General features: G+C 52.3%; 3 protein-coding genes across 3 annotated transcripts; 2 read left to right on the plus strand and 1 right to left on the minus strand.

Annotated features, from left to right (window-relative positions):
- Positions 1-68: 68 nt before the first annotated feature.
- Positions 69-3,535, plus strand: N7515_007990 (NAD-dependent succinate-semialdehyde dehydrogenase; the record flags this gene model as incomplete). The annotated part of the gene is made up of 11 exons (XM_056668734.1): positions 69-194; positions 246-282; positions 337-410; positions 458-654; positions 711-833; positions 894-1,487; positions 1,540-1,570; positions 1,750-1,809; positions 1,930-2,017; positions 2,094-3,338; positions 3,399-3,535. 11 exons carry the CDS (start codon positions 69-71, stop codon positions 3,533-3,535), a joined length of 2,712 nt encoding a protein of 903 aa, XP_056518564.1.
- Positions 3,536-4,282: 747 nt separating this feature from the next.
- fluG (uncharacterized protein) lies at positions 4,283-5,669 on the plus strand (the record flags this gene model as incomplete). Its single annotated transcript, XM_056668735.1, has 2 exons — positions 4,283-5,437; positions 5,499-5,669. The coding sequence occupies 2 exons, from the start codon at positions 4,283-4,285 to the stop codon at positions 5,667-5,669; spliced, it is 1,326 nt and encodes a 441-aa protein (XP_056518565.1).
- A 1,102-nt stretch (positions 5,670-6,771) lies between these two features.
- N7515_007992 (uncharacterized protein) lies at positions 6,772-10,782 on the minus strand (the record flags this gene model as incomplete). Its single annotated transcript, XM_056668736.1, has 3 exons — positions 6,772-8,716; positions 8,789-10,209; positions 10,312-10,782. 3 exons carry the CDS (start codon positions 10,780-10,782, stop codon positions 6,772-6,774), a joined length of 3,837 nt encoding a protein of 1,278 aa, XP_056518566.1.
- Positions 10,783-12,286: the final 1,504 nt, after the last annotated feature.

Raw genomic sequence — 12,286 nt, forward strand, 5'->3', positions numbered from 1 at the left:
GCACTGGCGATTGTCCTCGCATTGACGATCCTCGGTGGAGTTGCAGTTATACTTCGGCTTTGGAGCCGATGGCTATCACGTTCGTCGCTCACTTGGGGTATGATATCTTCGCCTGGCTTGAACTGGACTTGCTTCGAGAAAAACCTGCTGACGAGGATCCTTATATAGATGACTTCTTCATTGTGGTTGGATATGTAAGATCCCCAGGTCTTCGCATGACGGGAGCATACTGGCTGGCTAATTAGATGATCTCAATCTGCCAATGTGTTACATCGTGGTACTGTGAGTGAATTCGATCGACAAGAACAATGACCAACCTCTAATTCGCATAAATAGTCATCAAAACAAACTACGTCGGCATCCACATTTGGGATATCCCCAAAGACAACGATCCGAGACCTGGGATGATTGTAAGTCTGCTTCACAGCTCGTATCAACCAAAGACTGACACCGACAGTGGAACTTTGCAAATCAGCTCCCCTACATCCCAGCCTTGACAATGGTAAAGATCTCCGTTCTCTTATTCATACGCCGACTCGACTCGCACTCACGGCTAGTGAAGTATCTCGTCTGGAGTTCCTTCGCCGTCGTAATCGGCCTATTCCTCGCCGTCCTCCCAGTCGTCATTTTCCAATGCCATCCAGTGAGATACATGTTCGACAAAACCATCCCGGCAAATGCATAAACCAAGGTGTATTCTATGTCTCAAGCGCGGCGCTCAACCTCTTAACCGACATCATGGTCCTCTCAATCCCCATCATCATCACCGCACGCCTCCACATACCCCTTCGGCGCAAGATCGCCGTATGTATCATCCTATGTCTGGGTATAGCGTAAGCGATCCACAAGTCCGATATCCCACACAGATCCTAACAAAGTCCCTCCGCCCACAGCGCAACAGCAGTCGGATTATGGCGCATCATCGTTCTCGTCCAAGCCACCATGTCAAAAAGCCAAGGCGCAGACCCAACCTACCACGTCGGCTTCTGCAGCTCTGTGATCGAAGTCAACGTTGCCATCATCGCAGCCTGTGGCCCGTCAATGAAAGCCATTAGCACGAGATTCCGGCCCCGTTTACTTGGCAGTTCGCCCAGCAGCGAGTCCGACAAATCCGCCTACGGCGCCGGCCCGAGTTCCGGGACGGGCTTTGGGTCGCGCATCTCTCGATTCTCGCATATCTTTACCAAGCCAACTTCACGGAAACGCACATCCATGTACTCGACCGCCAACGGTCGTGGGTATCCCTCGGCGCCGCCGGCGGCTCCGGTGGACTGGCCGCGGGCTAATGTCGGCTCTTGCGATGAGCGGTTTGATTTGCGCAAGTATACGCGCGGCACTGATAGCTCGAGTATGTTGTATCTGACTGATGATGAAAATCATCTTGGGATTATCCAGACGACCGATATTTCGGTCGGGTACAGTATTGAGTCGGTGGTGGGGGATGGGAGTTCCCGAGAGGGGAGAGTAGTTAATGCTGAGAGCATAGTGTAGGTCTTTATGCCGGGTGTATATAATGTAATACTAATCATCTTTATCAAGTCAACGTGCCAAGCGATCATCTGATAACCTCGTAGGCTAGTAAACCTTCTAGGTAAGTTGCCCCGAAAGGTAATTGCATGAAGTCGCCGAGGATCGGTACCCCAATGGCGTACTGATATGCGTGAGGGGTTCGGCTTTCCCCTCCTCTCACCATATAAAATTCTCTTTCCAAGGTCTCAAGTTAATTCTGACAACTAACTGTCAAATCAGTACTGTGTATATTACTTGAATCATTGCACTATGGCGACCAACTACGAGCTACCATTCCAGGTATGGCCTATGTCCGCGTTTCACGCCCTGCGGGGTATTCGGCGAGATGTCCGAACATTGAACGAACACCCATCACAAAAGGGGCTTAGCCATGAACGGTGCTGATATCATTGCCTACAGCTATCCGATCCCAGTCTGCTACATTTCGAGTCTTTCATAGGCGACAAATGGGTAGGCGCAAAGAGCGGGAAGCGGTTTGAAGTACTCGGTAAGCGAAAGTCCCACGAGCCAGCTTTATTTCAAAGCCAGAGAGACCACAATTTAACATATCTCACGCGATTTAGACCCCGGTAGCGATAAGGCGTGGGCCAGCTGCCCCGCGAACGCAGCAGAAGATGTGTCCGCAGCTGTGGAAAGCGCCCATACCGCATTCGAGTCATTCCGCAAAGTCAACCCCCGCCAACGGGCCAAGTGGCTCCTAGAGTGGTACAATTTGACCGTCGCAGCAAAGGAGGATCTCGCCAAGATTGTGACGCACGAGACCGGCAAGCCGTTGGCAGAAGCATACGGCGAGATCGACTACTCACTCGGCTTCCTATGGTGGTTTGCCGGCGAAGCAGAGCGTATCCAAGGCACGGTGTCAACAGCATCAGCACCGAACCGACGTATCTTCACCATCAAACAGCCGATCGGTGTGACTGCAGCTCTGGTCCCATGGAACTTCCCCGTTGCCATGGTTCTGCGGAAAGTGGGCGCCGCACTGGCAGCCGGCTGCACAATGGTCGTGAAGCCCAGCCCTGAGACGCCGATTTCGGCGCTCGTGTTGGCGGAGCTGGCGCGGCGAGCGGGCATCCCAGCCGGTGTGTTCAATGTGTTGACCACGGACTTGGAGAACACTCCGCCGTTGAGTGAGGCGCTATGCAAGCACCCGCTTGTCAAGAAGGTGACGTTTACTGGATCGACACGTGTGGGCAAGCTGGTCGCTGCGCACTGTTCGCACGGTCTCAAGAAGCTGACACTCGAGCTGGGCGGTAACTGTCCTTTCCTCGTGTTCGACGATGCGAACCTTGATCAGGCGATTGAGCAGCTGATGGCGCTGAAATGGCGCCATGCTGGACAGGCTTGTATTACCGCCAATCGGATCTACGTGCAGGCGGGAATTTATGATCGCTTCGCTGCCCTTCTGAAGGAGCGCACTGCTGCTCTGGTTGTTGGACATGGTGCGGTCGCTGAGACCACTATGGGTCCGTTGACGACGCCTCGTAGTCTCGATAAGGCTACTGCCCAGGTTGAGGATGCTCGCAGTCGCGGTGCAGAGGTCATTCTGGGTGGTAAACCTCTCACGTCGAAGCCGGGCTACTTCTTCGAGCCCACCATTCTCTCCGGGATGACGGAGGACATGCTCATCTCGCAGGAGGAGTCGTTTGCGCCGATTGCTGCGCTGTATCGATTCGAGACTGAGGAGCAGGCTGTCAAGCTGGCCAATGATACCAGCATGGGTCTGGCTAGTTATGCGTTCACCAAGAACGTCGATCGCATGTGGCGTCTCTTGGAAAACTTGGAGGCTGGAATGATCGGAATGAATACAGGTGGGTTGCCAAAAAAAAAAGACAGTTTGAGATCCGCCAGTTGACTGACATATTTCGCAGGCAATCAATCCGCCGCTGAGTCGCCGTTCGGTGGTATCAAGGAATCTGGTTATGGTAAAGAGAGCGGAAAGGATGTCGCCATCAATGAGTACTTGGTCACAAAAACAGGAACCTTGACGATTGAGGGGCAATACTGAGTGAATAGGGCTCTCCGAGCCTAACTGTTTCTATGAATCTGATCGCGCTCCAACGTCGTGTGATTCGGGGTCTGTTCACGTAGTTCCATTTACCTTAAGAAGCCACGCCTTCGTACAAACACCGCAGCCTGTTGATCTCCATGGGATTCCGTCTTGAACGCCAGATTCAGAAAAAAATATCCTGTAGATCCCTCAGTTTTGTGGCCGGTAAGGGCTAGTAGGTGGCTCCGTGGCTGGCATTGGGACAGGTAGATGTTCTGTGTAGTGTAGTAACACCTGAGATAGCATGCACTTCTCCTATTGGCTCACACTACATGGCCTTTTTCGTCTAGAACATCTACCTGTCCGAATTCCAGCCACCTAAGAGCCGATTGTCGGCCATTGCGAAGGTGTAGATTGTAGTTAGAAGGTGAAGATAGTTAGTGGGCGTTGTGAAGGTGATGGCTTGACTTAAAAGGGTTTAGACTACTAACTGTTTATGGGAAGGCGCTACCGGAAAGCATGTAATAGGCAGGCGGTGGGAGGTTACGCGTTTCTACCTTACAACCGACCAATCATAGGCCAAGGACTCGCCAGAGTCTGATTTTGGGCCGATAGGCGGCGCGAACGATCGAGGCGGTGTAAAAGGCGGTCTAATTTATTGCCGTGGTTCCCACTGTACTGGCAAAAAAAGGCTCGTGGAATAAATAGTCCATCTTGAGCAGCTGGAGTGAAAGAATCCTCTCCTGACAAACCCTGCCTCTCACCATGTCCAATTTCGACGAACAGGACTTGAACCACGTGATTTGGACGCAACCGAGTATCGACCATCATGCCCACCATCTGCTGAATCGCGAAGCAGCGCTTAACCCCGACATGACCACACGGGCCCCACTGGGGGCAATCGTCTCTGCAAATTACGATTCCTCAGACAATATCGAGCAGACAATACCCGTGCGTTGGGCTATGTGCCAGCTTCACGAGCATTACGAGAGCTGCAACTATCGCTGCGACGACTTCAAGTATAGCTGGGACGAGCTCCAAGCCCGCCATGATCGATTCGTGCGCGAGGACTACGGTGGTTTGATCGAAGCGTCGCTAAAAGGCACGCATGTCTTATTCCTAGATGATCCCATACCCGAAGAAGTAGAGGATCTTATACCTTCAAGCGGTTATGATAGCTTCACGACCGTCCCTACGAAGCGTATCGCGCACATCGAAGGAATGGCAGCAGCTCAGATACTTGAGATGGTCCGCAGTGAGCCTAGGCCTGACGAAACGGTTTGGAGTAATTTCCGCCAACGGTTCCAGAATGCCCTTCGCGAGGCAATGGAGGACCCAAAGGTCGTAGCCTTCAAGACCGATATCTGTCATCGCACGGGATTGGACGTGGATCCGTATCCCTCCGATGATGCGACACTTGGTGTCTCGCTGCTGCGCGTTTTGGACTCTGGTACCACGCGTTCGGGATTCCAAGTCAATGATAAGCCCTTGTGTGACTGGCTTGTGCAGCAAACACTACAAGCGATCTCTTACTCAAGACGCGAACCTGCCAAGCCTTTGCATTTTGAGACGGGTTTGGAGCCGGGCTTCTACTTTGCAGGGGGAGAAGCCAACCTTGTGCGGGCTAATCCGGCGTTTTTGCAACCTTTGATCGCCAAATACCCTCAAGTTCCCATTGTGCTGCTTCACGCTGCGTATCCTTATACGCGTGAAGCGGTCTATCTTGCCCACATCTGTAATAACGTCTACCTTGATCTGAGTGTGGTCTTCCCCAAGGTCAGCCAAGGGGGGCAGGAGAAGGTTTTACGGGAATGTCTAGACGTCCTGCCTCCAACACGTCTGTTGTGGAGTTCTGGCGGTCGTGAGCAGCCAGAGTCGTACTACCTAGCAACTTATCAATTTCGCAAGGTACTCGCATTGGTGAGCTAGCCCCATTTTCCATCATGTATCTTTCAAAGTGCTTATTTCTTCTGTCATACAGGTACTTTGGTGCTATGTCAAAAACCTTGACCTAACAATCAAAGCCGCAGGAGATGCTGCTGTAGGGATTCTGTTCGGTAACGCCAACAAGCTTTACGGCCTCGGTTTCGATACTCCCGTGTTACGTGAGTTTACCGAGGGCATAGAGCACCGTGCGAATCGATTTGGTTGACGATTCGACCGATGTGCTCGAAGCTGGAGATTTAATTGATCGCATTTGTGGAGCGGCTGGTGCATGTGCCCCGTGCAAGGCGTGCTATCGATGTCGGCCATAGGCCGGCAAATCGAATTAGTCGTATGAAGCGCCAGTCCTTTTCCCAAATCCCGGCGGTCATGAGGAAACCCATGCGGCACAGCTCGGGCCGGTGAGCTCGGCTGTTCACCCCGCTTGAGGTCTCTACCCTCACGCTATTCGAACAAGCATCATTTGATCATATGGCACCACTTCCTGGTGCATCGTCCAGGGCCTCGAGCCGGTGATGCACCGCAAATAGCGTTCGGTTTCAAGCTTGATTGCTTGGTCAGGCAGGCCGAATTGTCGCATTTGGTGGCCATGCTTGTACCTAGAAGGGGGATCTCGTGCTCGAATGTTCCTTATAACGAAAACAATGGGATCCGGTGTCTTTCCACAACCGGTATGACTAAATCAATGTTTATGTATCATATTTCTTGTGATATAGCTCAATGCTTCCAATTCATTGACTTTTCATGGTATATTGCCCTAATCTTAAATCGTATACATATCGGTGAAGGTCAGCAGAGCGATCCAGCGCCACCTGAAGGAAGTATGTGCGTGCGAATTTCCATCGCCAACACAAAAAAAGTAGACAAAAGCACACGTGTACCACCAGGCAGTCAGATCGTTGCACGCCGGACACCTGGGCAATGGAGTATCATGCGAAAAAGCGAAATGCAAAATAAAACAAGATAAACAGGGGTAGCCCAACTCCGGCCGCCGCTTTCCGTATATCAAGCGTTAGAAGCGTTGCAGCGAGTACAGGTGAATCATGAGTAGTCCAGGGAGGAAGTGGGCGGGGAGACATGTGTGCGAGTCAGAAGACGGGGAACATAGAGCTGAGAAAACAAAATGTATCGTAGGTGTGTTCGGCGAGGTGAGATGACGAGAGAAGAAGTCGGTGTAGAAGAGTGTTGGCCAGGAAGAGGGGTGATGGTGAATGGTATGGTGAATGCCCTGAAGGTATCGAAGCAGAAAAAAAAACCGAGAGCAGAAACACGCTGGCACGCCAATCAAGAATGGACAGCAGCACGCCGAATCAAACTGCCAATCTGCGTTCTGCCTCCATCTCATCCCTTTCCCATTCACCCAGCAGCCGTGCGACTTCTTTGAAAGACACCGGCTTGGTAAGGAACAGGTCCACACCAGAAGCCATGGCATCGGACTCATCGCGTGAACTGCTGAGTCCGGTCAAGGCAACGATGATAGCCGGCTTACGGCCATCCACCTCCCTCTCCAGCGAGCGAATAGCACGAGTAGCCTCGAACCCATTCATCACAGGCATCGACATATCCATGAAGATGATATCATAGCCGCTCTGGTTGCGTTCGACGGCCTCGACGGCCAATTTGCCGTTCTCGGCGGCATCGAGTCGTGCGGTCAGCTGGCGCTTCTTGAGGAAAGTCATCATCAGATTGAGATTTATCCGGTTGTCATCAACTACAAGCACCCGTGTCAGGCTCGTGGTCCTGACCCTGCCCTCTATCAGTGGCGATGGTAAGGGGGAGTTTGGGACGTCCTTGGGTAATGCCGCGACTAGCGGGGCCGAGCACATTGGTGATGCAGACAGAGGGCAAGCTCCAGTGTACTCCAACTCTGGAGCACTCCTGACCTCTGCGTGAGATATGCCAGGGGAAGAGGGAGCAGACGGCAGAGAGAGATTGCTCCGGATCGGTAGGCTCATGGGTTGTTGCGTTGCCGAAGCCGGTATTGCAGATGTCGACTGGCCGTGTTTCAGGCATCTCAGCACACTTCGGGCCAGTTTGTGAGGCCCACAAGGACGACGAATAATGTCTACGGAAGATGCAAGAGGCAACCACTCAGAAAGTGCCCCGCTATAGTCCACTGACTTATGGCATAGTACAAGAAGTGCAGGCAAAGTGGCCGTAGGTGCAATGGTACGGAAGGTAGGTAAGTCATTTTCGTCCATGAGCACAATATCCATATGGACATCGGGTGCCCATGCAACGATCTCCATGTCATACCAGTCTGAAAGATATCGAGCAATTTCGCCCCAATGGGGATCATCAGCCGCGTTCTCTGGATCAAGGCCCCAAATAGCAGCTCGCTTGCCAGGGTATCCCTCACGAAGCAAGAGAGTTTGGGTCAGGAGCTCTCTGTGTTGAATAAGTTGTCCAGAAGGCTCCAAGGTCGGGCTTTCCTTGCCAACAGGACGCTGTAGCGGAAGAGACACGGAGACAACAGTGCCCTCCCCAGGGCAGCTGCGAATACGAATGCTTCCATCCAAAGCCTTGACCAAACTCCGGACAATGGACAATCCCAATCCGGTACCCACAGCCAAGGAGTCTTCTTGAGCAAATGGCGTGTAAAGCTTGCCGCGCAAAAACTCTTCCGATATACCTTTGCCCGTGTCGGTTACAGTCAAGGTTACCAGATCCTCGAGGCCTTGCCGTCGAGACCGTCCTTCGGACTGACTGGATGCTGCCAGGGATAAAGTGACGCGGCCGGATTCTGTGTATTTCATAGCATTTCCAAAAATGTTCATAATAATGCGTCTCAAAGCGCCCGGCTGAGTCCGGTAAACCCAATCCCGGAAGGATACATCGACTACAACCTCCACGTTAGATCGTTGGTTCTGCAGCTTTGGATGATGTGGCATCAACACAGGTAGGTCGGCCGACGCAGTGGAGCTCTGGCCGTATACATGGCCGAGACAGATGCCTTCAACAACTTCCTCCGCGAGAATTGCCACATCCGTAGCGACGTACGTATCCAGATGGTGGGCGAGTTTTGCCGAACCGTGGAGATCCAGCGGTGACTCTTTCTTCCGCTTCATTGACCGCCATGTCCGTTCCAAAGAGACCACTTTGCTGAAATCCAGTACCTGATTCATTGTGTCCAGTAGCGTCCGGCCACAGGCGTTGACGGTCTCGAGCAATGAGTTCTGGAACTCATTTAGATGAGTGCTGTTCAAGAATTCGACAGCGGCCAAGATGCCGTGAAGAGGGCTACGGAGTTCATGACTAAGGGGCAAAATTCGTTAGTAAATGCTGTCTGGGATGTCGCATACATCCTAAAATACAAGGAGGACTCACGAAATACTCCCAATGAAATCGCCCTTCTGCCGGTCTGCGATGAGAGATTCAACGCGGCTGTACTCAGCCATGATAGAGGATGAAAATCCTAGGACTGAACTGAGTTCAACTGATGTGGTGAAGACCTGTGTCTCAATAGTGCTCCAGCAGAAACATCCAGCAAACCATTGCGAAGTGACCGCATTCCACAATGGCACGAACATGATTTGCGTGGCGTTAGGGAAATACTTGTTGAGTATTGAGTTCTCCGCAGCTTTACGCCGGTTGCGGATGGATTTTGAAGCTGGTGTAACGCCAGGGGGAGATAGACTCGTAGCGCTAGTGCTACGAGTGGCTTTGTCTTGAGGTTGTTGATCGTCATCATCCGATGTGGATATGAGACCGTCGCGGTGGAATGACCAGAGCTTTCCTCTAGGGTATCTTCGAAGCAGCAACTGTAGGAAGGATCGGTCCAGATTGGCTGCAGGGCATGTTGCCATTGACCCCGCCTGAGGAGCGAAGGGTTCATCATTCGTTGATGCCGACAGAACAGGGGCAGGACCGCCTGTGTTGGACGGGTCACTTCCTGTATCGACGTCCATGAGTGGACTATTATTCGCCTCCAAGAAAATGACACCGCTGTCGCCGCTCAAGTCAAGACTCTCGCGAAGCAAGTTGGCCGCCCGTCGAAAGCACCAGGAGTTTCCTTGTGAATCATCGGGTGGCAAGCGATTTCGACTGCTGCTCGTGAGCCACTCTGGCAAAGAGCTCTCAACAGTACCGGAGTCCATTTTCGAGGTGTTCTCCCTGGAGCCACCATCCAATCTGGAATCGCTACTCGATCTCGAATCGCCCTGCAATCCTGAATCCTCGTCTAACTTCAAATCAAAGGGCACTGAGCTGAAAGACCGCGTATCGTTACTGAGTGATCTGTTGTTTGGTGAAGAGTCGGACGGCGCTTGTGAGGCGTGTGCTGCGCTGTTTCCACGAGAGCCACTTGAAGCACTCGCCTGTTTATAGGAAGATGGCGGAGTTGCTGCTTGAGAAGCGACACTGTCGGCGCGTGACGGGTCAATGCTATCCACGAAACTGGAGCTTCCCTCAACAAAATAGCTCAGCCCCCGGGAAAGACGCGCTGCTCGTCGTCCCTCGGAGGCCTGTCTGCATATTTTCATATAGTCCATCACGAGCGTTGACAGAGACCCCATAGTATCCTTTTCTAACGGTGTCAATCCGTCCCGTCTCCTTGTGTCCAGCACGAAAAAGCAACCCAAGTTGATGTTTTTCTCGGTTGTCAATGGAGTTCCGGCGTAAAAGTGAAAGTTGGGGTCTTCTTTGACGAAGGGTAATTCTTTGTAGCGCTCGTGTTCGGTCATGTCGTCCACAACAAGGAATTGGTAATCTGCATTCTCGCGATCGTTCGGGGGTAGTGCAAGAGTGTCCTGCCGAGTGACGTCAAAATCAAGCAATCATAGATATCGATAGTGCGGTCGAATGCGACAAGAGCTCCAAGTCAGCTCGCTCGTTGGGAGAGCCAAACCTACCTTGCACACACTCCATGCTTTGCGAGTATCGGAAGTACCTAACCAGGGCCCATCGCTCTCATCGTGAATGGACGAATTGTTCAAGTTAAGAGATCTCGTGGCTTCGGCAATGATGTGTTGGACGTCGCGATCCAAGACCGATATGAACACCCGTTCGACATTCAGGCGCAAGGCCGCTAATTGGGCAAAAGATGTAAATGTACTGTTTGTGGTGCCCAAAACGAGATTTTCGGTGCCGAGTGCAGTCGCTGGCGGTGGACTTGCGCTGCAGCCCGAAGGCTCGTTGCCTTCGGAAATGGGCGGCGTGAGTGTGGTCCCTGAATCTGCAGAAAATGGGAATCCGTCGGTCACAGCAGGGAGCCAAGATGAAACTGTCCCAGGTCGAGAGGGAGGCTGGTAATAGCGGTAGAGTTCCCTTGCCCTACGGTCCGCGTTGTGTATGTCTTCTCGGTGTGTCCTGGGAGCCTTCATGGTTTTTGCGCTGACGTCGGAGAAGCGAAGATGCACTCTGCACCATCGGACTCCAAATTTCGAGATTTCCGTGAGACCAGACCGGGGTTGACCAATATGCGATGAGGGCTAGATTTGTTCGGGGGTGCACAAAAGGAGTGATCGAAATGTCGAGAAGTGTCTTGCAACGATCACCAGTCGTCGATAGAAGAATGGAGAAAAAGGGAAAGTGGAATTCCTAGACTGAGACTGTGATCTACACAGCACAATATCATGTCAGGTGAAACAACAGATGGAGTGAGTTCCAGAGGATGCAACAGTTGGCATGGAATTCGGCCGCGAGCGCAACCCGATCTGTCAAGGTGGGGACGGGTATTGGCGAGGGGAACCAGTGAGGGGAGAAATGCTCCGTTGGATATGATTTGTGAACCCCAGTGCTTTTTGCACACTCAAAGGTGAGTAACCCTTCTCCAGTCTCCACCGCTTCATCAGCTTCTCTCATGGAATTGTCCGGCAGCCTCGGATCGGCGCACAGCCAATGTCGCCGATCAACCATTCTGAATGAGGTAAAATGGATTGGAAAGCTCCAGGGTGCGCCCACTCCGGCACGATGTGCAGCACGAGAGTTGATGTGGTGGGGAAATAGTGTCAGTGGCTGGGTTGTGATCCGGTGGCGGCCTCAGGTTGTCGATCATTGGTTGCTGTTGCCGCCTCAGGCCACATTATTAGCTATGAAGATCAGGCACCGCCGCACCACAAGAAAGCCAATGACATCAAGATATCTTATCACAGGGTCAAACTGTTCATTGCAATGGCTTCACCTTCTCCCTTGCTTCAAGCCACGGTAGAATGAAAGCATATTGTTGTCTTTGCAGCGACCTTGTCAGGTACGGTGACCCATGCCGTCACGCAAAATCCGGTGGTACGTCATCTTCGCTAAGACCTGCGATTCCATACGCACCGGAGCCTATGACGCCGGTGGCACCAAGGAATCGGTGATGCATCCCAAGTGGAACACCGATTCGGTTTGACACATCCTTTAGTTGACTGGAACCTCTTGAAGCGCGGAACATTCTTTGAGACGGTTTGACCAGTCACCACCACCAGATATAAGCCACCCACGTTGTAAGATTTCAACATCAGAACCTCAAAACCATGAGAGAGATACATCGGAGATGACGATAGTGAACCATGGAGCTGTATGCTCGAACCCGATCGATCTCTTCACCCGCCCGACGCCAGGTTAACAGCAGGAAGATGCTGACCAGGATTGCTACAAACTCACCCCGCGCTCCAGCTAGCAGCAAGACAGATAGAAGCGTGCACTGCTCGGCGACATGATGTGTAGGTTATTCTGCGTACTGCAAAGCGTTCACGGTGATCCTAACGCGTTCATGGTGATCTTAACCATACTCAATGGGAACAATCCCGGGGAGAGTTCAGTCTCAAGCATTGCGTATGATGACCCTCCATGCACAGGCGCAGACGCAAAGACCCGTTTGGTGCCAGAGCGTGGTGCCAAGAC

Source organism: Penicillium bovifimosum, assembly GCF_028826915.1.
Source record: "Penicillium bovifimosum strain IBT 22155 chromosome Unknown utg000006l_segment0_segment0, whole genome shotgun sequence".
Taxonomy (NCBI): Eukaryota; Fungi; Ascomycota; class Eurotiomycetes; order Eurotiales; family Aspergillaceae; genus Penicillium; species Penicillium bovifimosum.